Raw genomic sequence first — 17,478 nt, 5'->3', positions numbered from 1 at the left:
AAAACATGATAAAATAAAAATCTCAATTCCAATAAATTAAGTATTTGATTTTCTGCTTGTTATCAGATCCTAATGTGTTTCTTTTTATTTGTTATTAGTATGAAAATAACCCAGACAAATGATCCCTAAATGTGTAATGAATGCTGCAGATATAAACTTACTCCTACCATGGACACCATCCACTTAATTCCCACGTATAATCCCACATGTTAAGATGGAGACAGTGTGGTCAGAAGACAACATGGAAAAACTTGAAGGTCCTTTCCTTTGCACAGATTATTTTTAATCAAGATATCATAATTTCATTTTTCTTGAATTTCCCTTTGGGGGATCAATAAAGTAATTATCTATCTATCTATCTATCTATCTATCTATCTATCTATCTATCTATCTATCTATCTATCTATCAAGCCGGCTATATGTGTGATAACAGGCTACATTAATTTATACTTACTAAAAAGGACATCATTGTGTACCCAAACAATACACTATTCTTAACTAAATAAGTATATAATAAGTATATAGTCATGCTTTAATAGGAACAAATGCTGCATTTAGAATAAAGGACAGAGAGGAGCTAAAAACGGTACAAAATGAACTTGTTAAATAATGCCAACAGACAACAAAAGGGGAATTTTAAAAACATTTTACCATTACGAACAATAAGAAACACCAATATGGAACCAAGCAAGTAATATATTTATTCTACTGATGACTTAAAGAGAGTTAAATAAACTGAATGACTTCCAGCTCCAATCCAAAGAAGCAAAGAAGTCTTGCCTATATTAGGAATGTTTATAGACCCGTCACATTGACCTCAATAGTGATGAAATGTAGACGCGCTGATGATGTATTATCACCCACTTAGTCCTGATAGACACTTGGAAGACAACAATGCTTTATGCACATTTACTGTTCATTGATTCAAGTATACTCCTCAGCTTTGTTTTTTACTGGATGAAATGAAACAGATGGATGTTATTTTATTATCAAAATGGTATATTTCTCTCCTATCTAACGGGGTCCAACATGTAAGAGATAAACCCTACCAGGGTGTGTTATGCTAAGATGACACCGTCATTCTTGGTTTACTAAGGCCCAATCCCAATGCCCCCCCCCCCTCCATAACATCCCTGTGAATCAGCCCGCTCACCTCAGGATGTGTTTCTATTGAGAAGGCTCAGTCTCCGTGGTGTAAATGGTAAACTCATGATTCCATTTCATCAAATGAGTTTAGAGCGGGTGCTCCGACTGCCAGCTGGATGTTGTTGTGACGGATGGAAACAGCTAGTTATTGATCAGACTTTGAAGGATCCGCCCTGCTGACCTCTGCGGTTCCTGCAGCTGCTCAGAGTGAAAGGCTTTGAAATCATCTTTCATTTGAGTAGACAATAGAAAATGGCCATGTCCGTTTAGTATTAGTCAGATAAACATGAATGTAGAGTATAAAAGCATTTCATTCAGTTAAATGAAACATAAGAGCAGCAGATACAGAAATACATTTTGTAATATGTGTAATAATAATAATAAATGACTGTAAAGTAAAACATTAAGATGTTTGTTTTTCATATATCACAGCACACTCATGTTCTTGTAGGGTGACTGCTTGAGAACTGCACATTTACTTTAGCTCCATATAATTTTAAAGTTATTATTGAGTTATGAACACACTATGGCCTCTTCATAACTGACTGCAGTGTTTCGGGTCTCATATCATATTACCAGGATCATAAACCATCATAAAAGCTGCATTAGTCCTTCTTACCACTGGAGGGCGCTGCAGCCTTCACGCATGCTGGAATCTCAAAAGTACAAACCAGTTTTACTATTATAAATAAGACTATTTCTTAACTATTTAACAAGTGAAATCTGTGTTCAGTCACTTTAAATGAATCAGTTGTCTGAATCACTTCAGTCAGCTTCTTTGCAAGAGCATGCAGATAAATGGTAGAAAATTATTTTACACACTAAAAGTTTAGTGTGTAGTGGTGGTGTATTATTTTCTCATATACTCAAATTCATACCTTCATTTACATCATTCGTGAATCGGGTCCCGATTGTAAAAGAAAACAAAGAAAACAAAGATACATTTAAAGTAATTTACTTTCTTTTGCAGTGAGACATTTCAAAGCTTCGACTATCACTCAGTTCACAGACCAACATCAGCGTGTCCGTCTGGCCAACTCAAAATAAAACGCATGACGAAGGCACCGCATGTATGAACTAAACAAATGCTCTTTTTCGTCAACGTCAAATATTTTACAAAATAATAATACATACACTACAAAATGCTGTGTCAAAAATGAATGACTAAAATAAATAAATATACATCTCTATTTAAACACAAAACAAAAAAGGTAAAGGCCAGTCATCTTAACAAATAATAATCTGTAGCCTGCAAATTATCACAGAGCAAATATAACAGTCTTGGTCCAAAATAACACTTTTACTCTCCGATTGCTTTGATTCCTGCTTTATAAAATGTTTGCAGCCCTTCAAAATTCAGTCAGTGTGCTTTGAAATTAAACTTGTTCTCAAGGACGTTCTACTTCTCAATAAACTGTGTCTTCTAGTTAAAGCATAATATCAGTTAATTACTGCGGAAAAGCAAAAAAGTGAAGTACTTCCCACCGTTACAGCTGCACGATAAACAAAAAGGAAAATCACAAATATAAATCCAGGAGGTTGTTTAAACAAAATAAAACTTGTTATGTGGCATCTAATCTTCTTATTTTCACATTTCTTATACCTTCTTCTTGTTTTAAGGCAATGCAAAATGAAAGTGCAAACAGTTCAAAATAAAGATGAACCTCCCGTGTCTTCCAGCATTGTTGTTCCTTCTCCTGTTGGTCAGTTTCTGAATCTGTAGGAGATCGGCAGCAGCTTGTGAGTCTTCTTCATGCTCTGGACCTTGGCGTGCGTCTGGTCGTCCATGGTCTTGTAGCACCGCCGGGCGTAATCCAGAAGCTTCTCCTTCGATGCCTCGAACTCTCCGACCTCGGCCACCTGCAGGAACAGCAGAGCGGTTCTTGGATTTGTTGGACGTTATGCAATCCGGTGGGTACGGACCAGAGCCTGTCAAACATGACAACGTAACAGTGTTGTGGTCAAGACCACCGAAACAGAGACCAAGAGAAGGCCAAGACTTTAAAGAGGTTGAAACCAAGTCAAGACCAAGACCACAGCGTATCAAAAGCAAGTCTGGACCAAGACTTTAAGACCAAGACCAAAGTGTATCAAGACCAAAACCAAGACCAACGCAGGCTAAGACCAACAGCTGAGTGTAGTGCGAGTCAAGACCAATATTTTGACGGGTTAAGACTAATTCAAGACCAAGACTAGAGTGTTTAAAGACGAAGACCGGCCAAGACCCAGTCAAGATCAAGACCAGAGTTTATCGAGCTCTCGACAAGACCAATACTTTGAGTGGTTGAGGCCTTTTGTCAATGCAGTAGCTGACAGGAAGTAAACTGGTCAATAATGCTGCTGTGGAGGCAAAAGCACCACAACTTTGTTCAAAAACCTTTTGATAAAACTGGAATCAACGTGGTCACAAATAATTCTACGATGATTTTACAGCTGCGTTATTTGTACAACGTTACAATAAACCAACTGTCATCACGACTGTTGAGGGAGTTCATTTCATTTTGAGGACAGTCAGTGGCGTGCTGTGAAAATTGTCATTACGCCAGCTGTAGAGTTTAACAGCTCATCGTGCCCCTCCTCTGCGCTCGCTAGGTAGCTCGCGAGCTAACAGCAATCTACACAGAACCGAACTTTCCAGTTTCCATCGTGCTCGTCTCACAAGCAGGATGAGATGCTGCTAGTAGGCGTAACACAGAGTCCACAGGGTGTTTAATAGCTCCAGATTATTTATTCTTAAAGTGTTCTTCTTCTTTAAGTAAAATAAGCACAGCCAACGTGACTAGGTGCCTACAGCGCCACCTAAAGTACAGGAGTGTGTGCACTGTGCAGGGAACACAGCGCCTGGATATACACATTACTATACATTTATACATATTAAACAGTGACGGCCAGGCAGCTTCACGTCACCGTTTCAACGGTGGAGAGAGAGAGAGAGAGAGAGAGAGAGAGAGAGAGAGGTGAGATCTGATTAGAAAAAGATAGATAGATAGAAAGATAGAAAGATGCCATTCTAGGAGTTGAGAGATACATGCCAGCTACCATGGACAGGAACAATAAAAAAACAAAAAGCGAGACCTTCTCTGGAGCCATCAGCAGCAGCTCTGCGATGGGGGAGGTGGAGGCCATGGTGTTTCTGTCAACTCCGTGGATCTGGAAGGCTCGGGACATGCTCCTCACCCGCTGGTAGGTCGCCAGGATCTTATTGTAACGGATCATGACTCCCTCTGGGTCTTTAACTGGGGAGGAGGAAGAGGAGGAGGTAGAGAGGTGGGAGACAAAATGGAGGATGTAAATACTGAAGAAAAATAAAATAAACAACTTTTGGTTGACATGGATTAATTTGGACTCAAATTGTGCTTTTGGTGCTTGTTTAAAAAATAAAAAAGGGACAATGTGCAGTATTTACTGCCATCTGGTGGTGTGGTTGCAGATTGCAACGTGACTCGGTGCTTACAGCACAGATTGCAACCACACGACTACGCAACTGAATACCCCGACGCCCACCGAGAGGCCATCTGCACCAGAATCACAGTGATGTCGGAGCAGCAGGAGTCTCTCTGGAGTCGTGTTCGTTTAGTCTGCTCTGGGCTTTTGCGCGACTATAATTAAACATAATTATGATTATAATACCCAATTTCTGCCAGTACATCCACCAGATCCTTCACATGAGCCCTTTAAATGTGCTGCTTTGACTACAGCATTGTGTAGAATCGCATATACTTTAGTGTATTTTATTACATAGTGTAGTATAGTATATAGTTAAGTGTTCAGACCAGTATAGTTTGTATAGTTTATACTATTGTTTTGTAAAGTATAGTCTATAGTATAATGTTGCAAATAGTAATGTATAGTTCAGTCTATAGTATTGTAAAGTATAATATATAGTAGTGTAGTCTACTATGGTAAAGTACATAGTGTAGTATAGTATAGCTGACAGTATAGTAAACTAATGTATAGTTCAGTATTGTACATAGTAGTTTCGTATATAATAATACATAGTATAGTATAAATAGTAGTGTAATATATCGTGTAGATAGTAAAGTATAATATTTAGTATCATATAGATACTATTGGAGTAGATAGGATCCTGTTTCGTACTCGCTGCTTTAGTTAAAGAGTCCAGCTGTTTGTATATCTTTGAGGTTATTTCCAGTTTAATAATAAACATGATGTTATTTTGTCTTTTGATTGATTACAAAGCACTTTAGTTTAGCAGTAAAAACGTCTGATCTCCCCGTCACCCAATCCCACTTGGTTGTACTGGTGCCCCATATCTAAACTATCACAATAAAACACACATTACCACAATAAAATACACACCCGTGACTAATGGATCCGACAAGTATAGTGTTTTTTCGTATCGTATAGATAGTATAGTGTAATATATAGTATTGTATATAGTATAGTACATAGTATTGTCTAGATAGTATAGACTCTATACTACCTACATGATACTATGTATTACTCTATACTAGAGTGTAATACATAGTATCACACTCACCTCTCTGTCTCTCCCTCCCGTGGGTGATCCTGAAGATCCTCCTCATCTTCATCCTCGGCTCTCCGTTGGCTCGCCCCCGGCCCTTCTTCTTGGACCCCTTCTCCACCGAGGAGTCCTCCTCTTCCTCCTCCTCCTCTTCCTCCTCTTCTTCTTCCTCTACATACTCGTCCTCGGTGTAGAATTTATCCTCCTCCACATGAAACTCCTGCTTCACTGCGGGCGAGGTGGAGACAATGTAACGAGGCGAGGTTTCTGTGTAATATAATATGTACACTGACATAATAAAAAAAAAAAATGGATTGATTTGCTCACCGGGGAGGGCGGCACTGCGACGGGTCCGGGGTCCCGATCCCGAACCCTGCAGGCGCTTCAGGGTCATCCCAGACCTGGTGGTCATGGGGGAGGGAGGGGAGGGCGAGCTGGTGGGCTGGACCTTCACGCCACGCTGGGGGTCTCCACACCACTCTGTCACTGAATGAGAGCATGAATGGACTCAACGCTAATATCTCAAACACACATTGGGACCAATAGATTTCCATGACTTAAAACCAAATGTCCATGAGCAAACATTGTGTTAAATCTGAGTAAAAAAGTGATAAAATGTCCTATTTAAACTAACAATGAGGATTCAAAGCATACAGTAAACTTTAAATGACACAAATGAATAGTTTGATTAAAAGAATAAACTTTTATATCGATGCCTGTTTGTATAAACGTCATGAACACGTGAAGAAAATAAGTTGACAATTGTCAAATTCACTTTTTGTAATCTCTATACAGTTTTCATATTTTAATTGTTCCTAATATAACAGTATATTTCCAAAAAAATAATAAAATTAATTTGCATCTTTCATTTCTCTGATGCTGATATTAATCAAGTGTATTACACAAATATACTACATGTAGATATTAGTTTGATCTTGTCTTTAGTGTCTCTGGAGAGTTTTATGCATCAATCAATCTAACTTGTATTACTGATTTAAGGTCCAGAATAATACAAAATACATCAAATAGAATAAAATACATACAAAAAGCTCAATTAAATACAAAGACCCATCAGCTTTACGAATAGACAGCTGTACCTGTGTCTCCACACATGGGACTAGCAGCAGGTAGGACTATACTTCATGTTTGATAAAACCATGATGTTGTGTTTTTATTTTTTCCTTAATAATAATCTAAACACGACTCCTCACCCTCGGGACCCCTCATGCTGACGATGAAGCGGTCCAGCTGACAGCGCAGGAAGTTGCGCTCCTCCTCCAGCTCCTCGATGCGCTTCTGCAGCCAGGCGTTCTTCTCCAGGGTGACGTACAGGTGAGCTCGCAGGTTCGAGACCAGGATGAACGGGCTGTAGTGGGAGTGAGGAGGCTCCTGCACCACGGGCTCTGCACGGCAAGAGCAGACATCACAGAGTTCACTCCAAAACGCAAGAAAACTACTTTGAGAACAAGAAGAAGAAAACGCACATATTGATGGAAATATCTAAATATATATCTACACGTATACCTATATGTATGTGTATAAACACAAGTCTGTATATAGATGCAGCACTCATTGTCGCACACTGTGCAGATTGTATATCGCTACACAGCATTCACAATATAGAAGACACGCACGCACACACGCACACACACACACACACTGGCAGTGTTGACAACTTGAACCTGACGTGAAAGCACGTATTGTTCTGTAGCTTCTGTTCTCAATGATGCAGCAACAAGCAGCTTCGTCAAAAGCTTCGACAAAGCGCTCACACACACCTGCAGCCTCCAAGATTGAAAGTTAATCGCGCATGCGCAAAGCTCGTGACCCACGACACAGAGCACTTTAAAGCAGCATCACTTCTGGATCTGTACTCTTCTCTCAAAGAGGAGAACTTTCCTCACATCACAAGATGTTCAGCGCACTTGTTCAAGTCAACACAGACTGGACTTTTCTCACTGAGGAAGAAAGACTGAACTGAAGACATGAAAAGCACTTATTGCTTTTGTATGAAGTGAATCAACTGCTGGTCTTTAATGTCTTTAAGGTAAGCAACAGACTGAACATGGACCAAAGAAGGAGTGGACCCTTACTACTGAACAGCACCTGTTCAGAAAAAAAAGAAAACACACACACACACATCTATATCTATATCTATATATAAACTCCCCTTGGGGATTAAAAAAGTAGATATTCATTCATTCATTCATTAGACGCGGCATACCGTCCATCATCTGCTGACCCTGGTCCAGGTGGTACGCGGGCGGCCTCTCCATGCTCTCCTCCAGAGGGAAGGAGACCTCATAGGCGTCCAGGTACAGGCCTCCTCCTCCCCCTCCTCCTGATGAAGATGATGATGACTGTGGCATGTAGTGCTCTGACAATCACACACACAAAACAACAGCACATCTGCAAGTTCAGTTCACCAAAACAAAAGATGATTTTCTTTATTAATTCCTCCATTGATTCATCTTTATGAGTTGATTTACGTTTGTTTTCTGAGAAATTACAAAGATGACCTCCTCTAATATCACCACAGGGTAAAGCTGGTTCACACTGCACCTCAAGACTGTCGTATGTTTGCGAAAAAATAATAAATGAAAAACAGGCCATCTTAATTCTTCAGAGCAATGATGTAAAACAGAGTAAAGTAAAACATCCTTGTATTTGAGAAGCTGAAAACAGGAAATGTTTAAGCATTTTAACTTCATAAATCAATGAGTTAATAATTAAATCAATATCTAAAGTGTTGTAGATAAATTAATGTTGACCTACTTATGGTTTGCCCTCTAATAACAAAGTAATTCATAGTGACGTTAAGTTATAAAAAGTTATATAAAGTAAGTCTGCGGGTCTTGCACTTGCACTTTAGTTACATAATTACCAATAGTTACAATAAATGATGAAATAGGAAGAGATATAACTGAATTCACCCGGTACAAAGCAGTAAACAGTGCAGTTTAAAAAAATCTACTTTAAAAGAAATATCCCAAATACCATAGATTTTTTATTTTATACGGCGATACTTCAACAAAAAAGATCAGTAAAGTAGTCATTACATAGAAAACAGCGTTTAAAGTGTAGACAACTAAATTATATATCAAGACATGAAAGCAAACGAGGACTAAAATGGATCAGCTTGTCAATAACTATGACTTTTTGGGGTCAGTTTAGAGGCAGCACGTGATTTGTTGAGGCCAAAAATGCACCACAACCCAGTTAAATGAGTGTGACGTCACGCTAACTGTCGATAGACGCCACAGTTAGAAGACGTTGCGTTTCGCTAATTACATCGTCTGTGGGTGTGGGCGCAACGTGGATGCGCCATTAACGCTAAACGTTGCTGTTACCTGGCGCGTGCGCATCGTCTCTGCTGGCCGGAGGGTTCATGGCTGAGAGCCGCGAGCAGGTGAGCCGCACTGATGAGTAATAAATACACCGCGCTGCTGTGATACACTCGTTATTATTGGTCTCCAGTCGTCCCGCGTGCAGTTATACTTCAGTAATACGGCCTGAAACGACCGACAGCTGCCCGCGCGACCTCACCGGCAGCGGCAATTACCTGATTATAAGTGGTTTCAACAGGTGCGGCGCCGCTCAGGCACGCACATGCGCACAACGCATGTGCAAAGACACTTTTTTTGTAATGCTTCTGTGTTGTGTGCGGCTTCAAAACTTGTGTTTGTGTGGCTCCACCTCAGGCGGAAGTGTGTCCCGCTTCTGCAGCTGTTCTTTCTTATGATTGGAGGATTGGCGCGGCGGGCCCAGACCGGAAACGCGTCACCGGACAGGTGGGCGACGCCTGCAGACAGGTAAACAAAACGCGGAAGAAAAGAAAAGCTGCGCGAGAGAAGCTTCAGGTCTGATTTTATGCAGCTGGACGAAACGGAACAACAAGAAGAAGTGAGTTTTAAGTAAAACATGAATAATGGTGTTTAATAAAATGTTTTGTTTATTCAAAGTCAAAATCTCACCTGAGGGGGATTTCTGCTGCGATTGAGTTCATGAAGCGGAATGAGAATTAACTTGTAGATGAAGAGGCGCTGGGGCTATTCACGAGGCGAATATTGATTATACAGCAGTAGAAGAAGTAGTCAGATCATTTACTTCAGTAAAAGTACTAACAACAGTAGAAATACTCCATTACCAGTAAAAGCCCTATATATAAAAATATAAACGTTACTTAAGTGAAGTAAAAGTGTTTTGAAGTGGCAGACATTTGGATACAAATGTCTGTTATACTATTATATATTAGTATAAGATTATTATTACTCATACATTAATGTAAAAACAGGATTTCTCATTTCTAACTTTTACGTAATGATTATTACTTTTGTTTGGTTTGTACAAAAATAAATAATCAAATTAAATATGAAGAACATTATTCATTTTTCCTCACATTTTGAGGCGCTCCACCGATAAAATGTTTGTCATATTCGGATATTAAGATTCTGCCAATAAACTAATTGATTAATTCACTAATCGTTTCAGCTGTTCTCTTAGAAACTGCTCAGTAGTTTAATTTAAAGGAACATCTCATATTTGATAAGCTCTATGTATTTGTTGTGTGTTTAAAAATTTAATTTAGAAAGTAATTCAACATGCAGTAAAATGTACAATATTTCTCTCTGAGATGTGAGGATGTAAGTGACACTTATTTCATCTCTTAGTTTAGATTTGTTTATCTTTCTTTCGAGATGAGTTCTGTGCTTCGTAGTTATTTTATGTTATATTTTCATTTTACACATGCAATAAACTTTTCTTTGAAGAGCTTTGAAGAAACAAAAGAAAAGAACATGTATACTACAATTTACTCTCCTAATTCATCCGTAATCAACAGAAAACAAACTGACAACTATTTGCATCGCTGATCAAAACACACGTAGCAATAATGTGTATTAAAGTACAAATAACATATTTTTAAACTAGTTTAATGAATGAGGTTATGATTGTTAAAGAGATCACTCTAATCACTCTAATCATGCGTTTTATTCTCTGAACACTAAGTTTACAGAATACTTCACTTTAGAAGTACATTAATGTACATTAATTCTCGTATCACAAAGGTATGATGTTGTTGTTATTCCACTTTTATATATATATATAATGTTTCATATTTCATTTTATTTTCTTAAGACAAACTACCAAATATGAACTTCATATATTCATAGTTTATTCATGAAGATCAATCTCTCGCTCACCTTCAAACTAATATTTTATGCTGAAAACTGACAATTCTTTTTAGTTAAAAACCAACAAACACACATTAACATGTGGTGGACACGACAATCCTTCATTTTCTGCTCTAAAAGTCGGGTGAAGACAGATTTTATCAGAACAAAATGGCACATTTAAATGTTTTTCTAAAATATCACAGCTTCTTCTCCTCTTCCCCAGGTGCATTATGGGCCTGTGTGACGGCCTCTCCCACTGTAAACTGGCGCTGGCCTTCGCTGTGATGATGGACTTAGTGGGAGGAGTGGCTCTGCTGGTGGGAGTCTTCGCCCCACTGGAGATCAAAGGACGGGACTTTGGAGACTTACTGGTCTATACTGGTATGAAATGACTCCCAGTGACGACTTACAAACTCATAACGTAGAAGTTAAGATGTTTCCTGTGAATTGTGTTGTTATTGAGGTGTGAAGTTCCTCTTTATTGACTTCAGTGGGATCAAATAGTCGTGGAAAGTAAATCCCTCATATCTTTGTTCCTGTTTCAATTTAAAATGTTAAAAAGTTCCCTTTATTATTTTTAAATACAGAAAAGACATTAAACAACGTTACACAAATGTAACAAGAATACTTGTCTTTTCTTTTTGTTAATTAAATATTTTTCTGGCCATCCAATTTTTTTTAGAGCAATTAATTAAAACAGAATGAAGCAGAAAATCCTGGTTTTTGAGGAGCCGAAAACAGGAAATGTTTGAGCATTTTAGCTTCATAAATCAATGAGTTAAGCAATAAATCAATATCGAAAGTGTTGTAGATAAATTACTGTTGTCATACTTTTTCCACCCAAATGACAAAGTTCATAAAGTTATTCAAGGTAAGTATGCGTGTTATTCACTTGCACCTTAGTTACATAAATAACATTAGTTACAATAAATGATGAAATATGAAAAGATGTAACTTAATGTATCCGGTAGAAAGTAGGAAAGAGTGCAAACAAAAAATATATCTTTAAAAAAAGGAGTAAAAAAATATCCAAAAGGCCAAAACTAAAAGCTTTGTGTTGTATTGTTTATGGGGATGAATCAATAAAAAAGATCACAAATCTTCACAAAATGTTTGGCCATGGACATTTGGTTTAAAGTCATGGGAATCTATTGGTCAAGATGTGAATGCACCCTGAAAAAACTGCGTGCAGAATCTGACAGTGAACCTGACAGTGAACCCGACAGTGAACCTGACAGTGAACCTGACAGTGAACCCGACAGTGAACCCGACAGTGAACCCGACAGTGAACCCGACAGTGAACCCGACAGTGAACCTGACAGTGAACCTGACAGTGAGCCTGACAGTGAGCCTGCCAGTGACCCTGACAGTGAACCTGCCAGTGACCCTGACAGTGAACCCGACAGTGACCCTGACAGTGAACCCGACAGTGACCCTGACAGTGAACCCGACAGTGACCCTGACAGTGAACCTGACAGTGACCCTGACAGTGAACCTGACAGTGAACCTGACAGTGAACCTGACAGTGAACCTGCTTCCAGGCGCTCTGTTGGTGGTGATGTCTCTGGCCGGCTGGGTGCTGTGGTACAGCGGCAACATCGACGGTCTGACCGCCAAGAAGGAGCTCGGCCACATCAGCAGCGCCGTCGACCGAGTGGCTCGCAACCTCAGCCGCAAGATCCGCACGTACAGAGGCCACCTGTGAGCCCGCGGACAGGAAGTCCGACCTGCTTTTCAGTTTAAAAGTCTGCAGCCTCTCCGTGTCCGTCAGTATTAATATGAAATATACACAGAGTCAAACTACGAGTGTTGCACACACGTCAGAAGCATTTCAGCTGCGGTTCAGTTACATGATGTTGGTGTTTTAGTAGCATTAACATGTTTTTTAGTGTTTTTATATGTAGTCTCTTGCTGGAGTTCAATAAATGCATTTTCATTTACACAATAAATATTTGTTTTTATTACATTTTCAACCATAAATTCAGATAGATTTATACATTTCATAGACTGTAAAAAAACAAATTATATAAAACATTGATAATATCTAAATATATATATATATATATGTGTGTGTATGTATATATATATATATATATATATATATATATATATATATATATATATATATATATATATATATAAAGATTATTATTATCTTATTATTATGTTTTAATTGATTTTTTTATTTGTATATTAACATTTATTCATAAATGCATATTATGCATATTGTATTCTTTACTTCAGTCATTACCTTTTTTAAAAAAAATATTGTACTGTGTATCTTTATAATAATTATAATCATCACATCCTATTTGTGTCTGGTTTGGTTCTGGTGCTGCTGCATCACCTTACTTCTCCTCGCTGGGATCAATAAATAGTTATTACTCTTCTCTAATATTCAGAGTGATTAGTAGCTCTATAATATCTACTGACCTCTTCTGGTGACTTGTAGGCATTACACCGACATCAGCAGAGAACACATCCTCAACCAGAAGGATCAGAACAGATAACATATGATTTATATTGTCTTATGTGTTTATTGTCTATCTTTACTGCTTATTTAGGATGGAATATACATATGATATATAACCATATCATAAATATAACCTGAACTCCAGGTTATGCATCCTAAAAAGGTCAAACTGACCTGGCTGCAACTTTTCTCTCCACCAAAAAGGGAAATTTCCTTCTGACACGGCTCCGATAATCCGATTCACCTGAAAACACCAGCCACGTAATAGATTCCTCACGGTGGGATTATTGTAATCTGCTCATCGACAGTAACTGTAACAGACCGGTTAATCCCAAAAAAACAGCCATTAGATCCCTGACGGCGTCTGCAGAGCCAACAGATGTCAGAGCAGACACATGAGAAGTTTAGATTTATGAAAACAAAGTATTTATGACATCGTTGTTCGTTCTAGATGATCATTTAAAATGGAAAACAACATTTTTAACATCACAAACAAATTAGACTTTATTATCATTTGTAGTATTCATGGCTATTGGACATCTTAAATGTATTTTCTCTGAAAAGTAATGTCAGCAATTCAGAAATGGGCAATCAAAATGTATTGGAATAATAAAATAATGTCAGATTATGATCTAAATCTGTCAAAGACTGTCTTTGAAGCCTGGTGCATGAATGAAAGATGATATCAGATCTTGTTGACACAGTTCAACATTTTCAAAGAGGGAATTTTACATCTTAAACCATAAATCAAAACAGTCATGAAAAAAGCTATGTTTCTATGTTTTTATGAATAAAATGTTGTATAAATGCTGTGTGAACAAAGCCCTCTGCATAAACCCTCAGAATATATGTAGGACTGAAAGAGTAAAGTTTGGTGACGTAAGAGCTGCTGAAGCTGAGATTTCTGGATCAGAGTGAGAACAAACCAGAGAGTTTTGTTAAATTACAAACATTTCAAAGATTCTACTGGTGAAAAAGGTAAAAACACAAAACTACAAGACATCACCATGAAGCTTTCACAGTTCATTACTGACATTAAGAGGATTATTTCTTTGTTTTTTCATGAAATGTTGTGTTAAATACATAAATGATGCATTATCTAATGCCAATTTTTGGCAAATTCATGAGAAATCTACAGATGCAAACAAGCAAAGTCTAAAAAAAAACAACTAAATGTGTGTTCTGGATGTTTTCTTTCCACGAGTCTGAAAGAAGACACGTTATGGGAGAAAAATAGCCCAAAATCTCTAAATGGCCTCGTGCAGGAAACAATATGTTTTGCCTCAAGCTTCACGGAAAGTCGTCAAATCTTAAGGAGTTTCTTTCGTAGGTTCAAATCTCTCTAAATGGATTAAACCTGAACTCAAATAACCTCAAATGTGTCTCTCAGGTTGTTAAAGGGATACTTTGGTCCCGTTCCTCGACAGCTCTTCAGTATGTAACCCCCTCCACCCTCCACCCTCCACCCTCCACCCGGTATGACCTCACGTGAACTCGGTGCCAGCCGGGTATTCCCCTGCAGACGCTCTTAACGGGATCAGGAGCACAGCGAGCTTGTTTTCGCCGGCCTTACCTCGCAGAGCGGCGGGTGAAGTCAGGACGCTCTCCTGTCCTCGTGGCCTGAAGTCACACAAAAGAACATTTTATTTTATCACTTCAAATACAACATGTTTAAAAAAAAAAAAGTACTCTGATCGTAGGGTGAAGGTAGAAGTACCACAGTGTAGACAAACTATGATACAATTCAAAGAGGGGAATTTGAATTCTTACTACAAGTTAAAGTGCAAAATATATTTTAGGTAACAAAAGGACTTCTTAATCAGAATAATATCGCACGCTGGATTATAATTATTATGCAATAATGTGTATAAAGGTGCAGCTGGTGAAGGTGGAGCTCATTTGAATTATTTTTACTTAATCTTCATCATCATTTATTGTCTCCATGTGTTTTATTAAGAAGCTGAATCTGCACCTAAAGGACCCAAATAAACATAGTGGAGTGAAAAAATGTAGTGAGCTATAAAGTAGAATAAATACTCAAGCGAAGAATTTGTAGACGACCGTCAGGACAGAACTTCAGTACAGGAACCCTGGAGTCACAGACACACACACACACACACACACACACACACACACACACACACACGCACACACACACACACACACGCACACACACACACACACACACACACACACACACACACACACAGACACACACAGACACACACACACTGGTTGTCTCAGGAGTTGTTGAGCATTGAAACAGATTTGATGTTAATGTTGTGCTCACAAAGTGCCAGAAACACAATATTCCAAGTTTTTTTTTCACAAGAAAAAGATTGAAATAAAATGTGTTTCTTCTGTGAATTTACTGGTTACGTGGCTTCAAAGTCATGAAGATATTCATTTGGTTGGAGATATTTTGTTTAATCTGCTGACCTCCCTCTGCTCCCTCGACTGGTGTCCACATTGCAGGCCGTGACGCCCTTTAAGGTGTCGAGATTAAACCTTCCTATTATGGGAATAGATTTATCAAGGTCGGCCCAAAGGACTTAGATAATACTTATCGGCCTCGTTCTGGTCACCACGGATTTTCCATTCCCTGTATTCTCTCTGTCTGCTTTGCATTGCTGCCAAATCCTCCTTACGTTGCCTAACACCACCTCAACCGCTCCTCGGTCTCTGCTTCTTTTCCTCCATTTTAATCCTCCTCTCTTTGCAATTAAAGGATTCTCTTTCCTGGAACTCAATCTGGAGTGTGTGTGTGTGTGTCTGTGTGTGTGTGTGTGTGTGTGTGCGTGTGGTATAGAAGTCTATGCTTCATGTGTTAAAGCTGCATTCTCTCTCCTGACCACCAGGGGGCGACTCCTCTGGTTGTATAGAAGTCTATATAAGTGACTCTACTTCTCTCTTGATGTATTCCCTCAGTAAACATTGTAAACATGAGTTTATGTCTCAGTCTCTAGTTTCAAGTCTTCTTCTATACAGCATGATGCTCTTTTAGTACATTATGCTCATTATTTGACCTAAAAGTGTTTCGGCGCGATCACATGATCACGTACTTCGCTGAAAAACACAAAAAAATGTATTTTTCCTGCTGTTTTTTAGACGAGCACAAATATTCTAAAACTTTCAGCGTCGGGCGTGGAGTCGAACCCACTTCACCAACGACTTCCTGTTGTGAAGCCGATAGCCGCGGTCGGGTTAGCTCGCCAGCTAGCTGTTGGGCTGTGGGACAGCTAACTGAGAGGGCAGAGAATATTCATATCCCATGTCGTGATTGCTTAATGTATGTTACAGGGAGCGAGGAAACGAGGAAACGAGCGCATTATCCGTTTTCCGTTAATCTCATACGATCGCTTGTGCTCGCAGCCCCACCTCACGGGCCTGACCTGCTTCAACAAGGTGCTTTTTGAAGATGCTTTGGTTATGACTTTCCTCTGCACGGGTGAAGACGGTGTCTTTTCGCTGCAGTTTCGCTTCAGGAAGCCATTTCACCCAGAAGGTGACATTGATTTTGCACTTCCTCTGGCCGAGCGCCACAAAGCCCTCGGCAGCCAGATGGCAAAATCTAAATCACCTGTGGAGCCGCAGGCCTGCCGCTGCCAAGAGGGAAGGCCGCTTGCTTGAAGTTCAGCCTCAGCACGTCAGCAGAGGAATTAAGTTGTTTTATTTAATACAGAAGAGAGAGAGATCAGCGGGAGTTTGCCAGGCCGGCTTACTGCAGCCCAGAAGCTGCTCTGCCGTCGCCCTGAGATAAAGCAGTGGGCGTGAGGGAAGTCTGCAGCGCCGCTATGTCCCCGTAACCAGATTGATCGGCACGTTAAAGTTTGTTGTTGTTGACGTTGCTCTGCCTGATGACATGAGAGTCCGAGTCCACACCTCTGCAAGAGGGTTTCGTGTTAGCCGGATAGTCGTTTTTGCTTTTTTTTTGCATGTTTTGTATGTTTTTTTCGGGCATCCTCCTCCAGTCCAAACACCTGCAGGTCAGGTTCACGACTGTCGGTGTGAGCGATCAGGAGCATGGGCGTCTGGTCGTCTGGCCGTGTGTGACCCCGCCTCCCGCCCGATGTCATCCAGGTCAACGGATGAGCAGATGCGGATTGGATGGATGGATTAGTGTGATCAGGTTTATATTACAATGGTCCACTCCTGTTTCTTACAAAATGACAGTCCAGTACCACTCAACAAATCAATTA

General features: G+C 39.4%; 2 protein-coding genes across 3 annotated transcripts; one reads left to right on the top strand and one right to left on the bottom strand.

Annotated features, from left to right (window-relative positions):
- Positions 1 to 2,137: 2,137 nt before the first annotated feature.
- LOC137785076 (coiled-coil domain-containing protein 106-like) lies at positions 2,138 to 9,328 on the bottom strand. 2 transcript variants are annotated; one of them, XM_068576113.1, is made up of 7 exons: positions 9,195 to 9,328; positions 7,857 to 8,009; positions 6,844 to 7,035; positions 5,960 to 6,118; positions 5,648 to 5,860; positions 4,222 to 4,382; positions 2,138 to 3,006 (listed from the first exon to the last, which is right to left on the bottom strand). In XM_068576113.1, the coding sequence occupies exons 2-7, from the start codon at positions 7,999 to 8,001 to the stop codon at positions 2,851 to 2,853; spliced, it is 1,026 nt and encodes a 341-aa protein (XP_068432214.1). In that variant the 5' UTR covers positions 8,002 to 8,009; positions 9,195 to 9,328; the 3' UTR covers positions 2,138 to 2,850. The 2 variants fall into 2 exon arrangements, with proteins under 2 accessions (XP_068432214.1, XP_068432213.1); XM_068576112.1 differs by having other exon boundaries at positions 8,983 to 9,213.
- Positions 9,329 to 9,429: 101 nt separating this feature from the next.
- tmem238a (transmembrane protein 238a) lies at positions 9,430 to 12,594 on the top strand. Its single transcript, XM_068575003.1, has 3 exons — positions 9,430 to 9,535; positions 11,030 to 11,187; positions 12,348 to 12,594. Exons 2-3 carry the CDS (start codon positions 11,037 to 11,039, stop codon positions 12,509 to 12,511), a joined length of 315 nt encoding a protein of 104 aa, XP_068431104.1. The 5' UTR covers positions 9,430 to 9,535; positions 11,030 to 11,036; the 3' UTR covers positions 12,512 to 12,594.
- The last annotated feature ends 4,884 nt before the right edge of the window (positions 12,595 to 17,478 follow it).

This window comes from Clinocottus analis, unplaced genomic scaffold (assembly GCF_023055335.1).
Source record: "Clinocottus analis isolate CAN_PGR_092001 unplaced genomic scaffold, fCliAna1.0.p SCAF_14, whole genome shotgun sequence".
NCBI classification, from domain to species: domain Eukaryota; kingdom Metazoa; phylum Chordata; class Actinopteri; order Perciformes; family Cottidae; genus Clinocottus; species Clinocottus analis.
This window is presented reverse-complemented; position numbering and strand designations above follow the sequence as displayed.

Bases quoted from the DNA above. Each gene is read 5' to 3' on its own strand.
- LOC137785076 (XM_068576112.1), bottom strand. From the start codon at position 9,022: ATGAACCCTCCGGCCAGCAGAGACGATGCGCACGCGCCAG. The intron at 7,036-7,856 runs GTATGCCGCGTC...CTTGCCGTGCAG, and splicing joins GGGTCAGCAGATGATGGACG to AGCCCGTGGTGCAGGAGCCT. The intron at 3,007-4,221 runs GTCTCGCTTTTT...CTGTTCCTGCAG, and splicing joins TGCTGATGGCTCCAGAGAAG to GTGGCCGAGGTCGGAGAGTT.
- tmem238a (XM_068575003.1), top strand. From the start codon at position 11,037: ATGGGCCTGTGTGACGGCCTCTCCCACTGTAAACTGGCGCTGGCCTTC. The intron at 11,188-12,347 runs GTATGAAATGAC...ACCTGCTTCCAG, and splicing joins AGACTTACTGGTCTATACTG to GCGCTCTGTTGGTGGTGATG.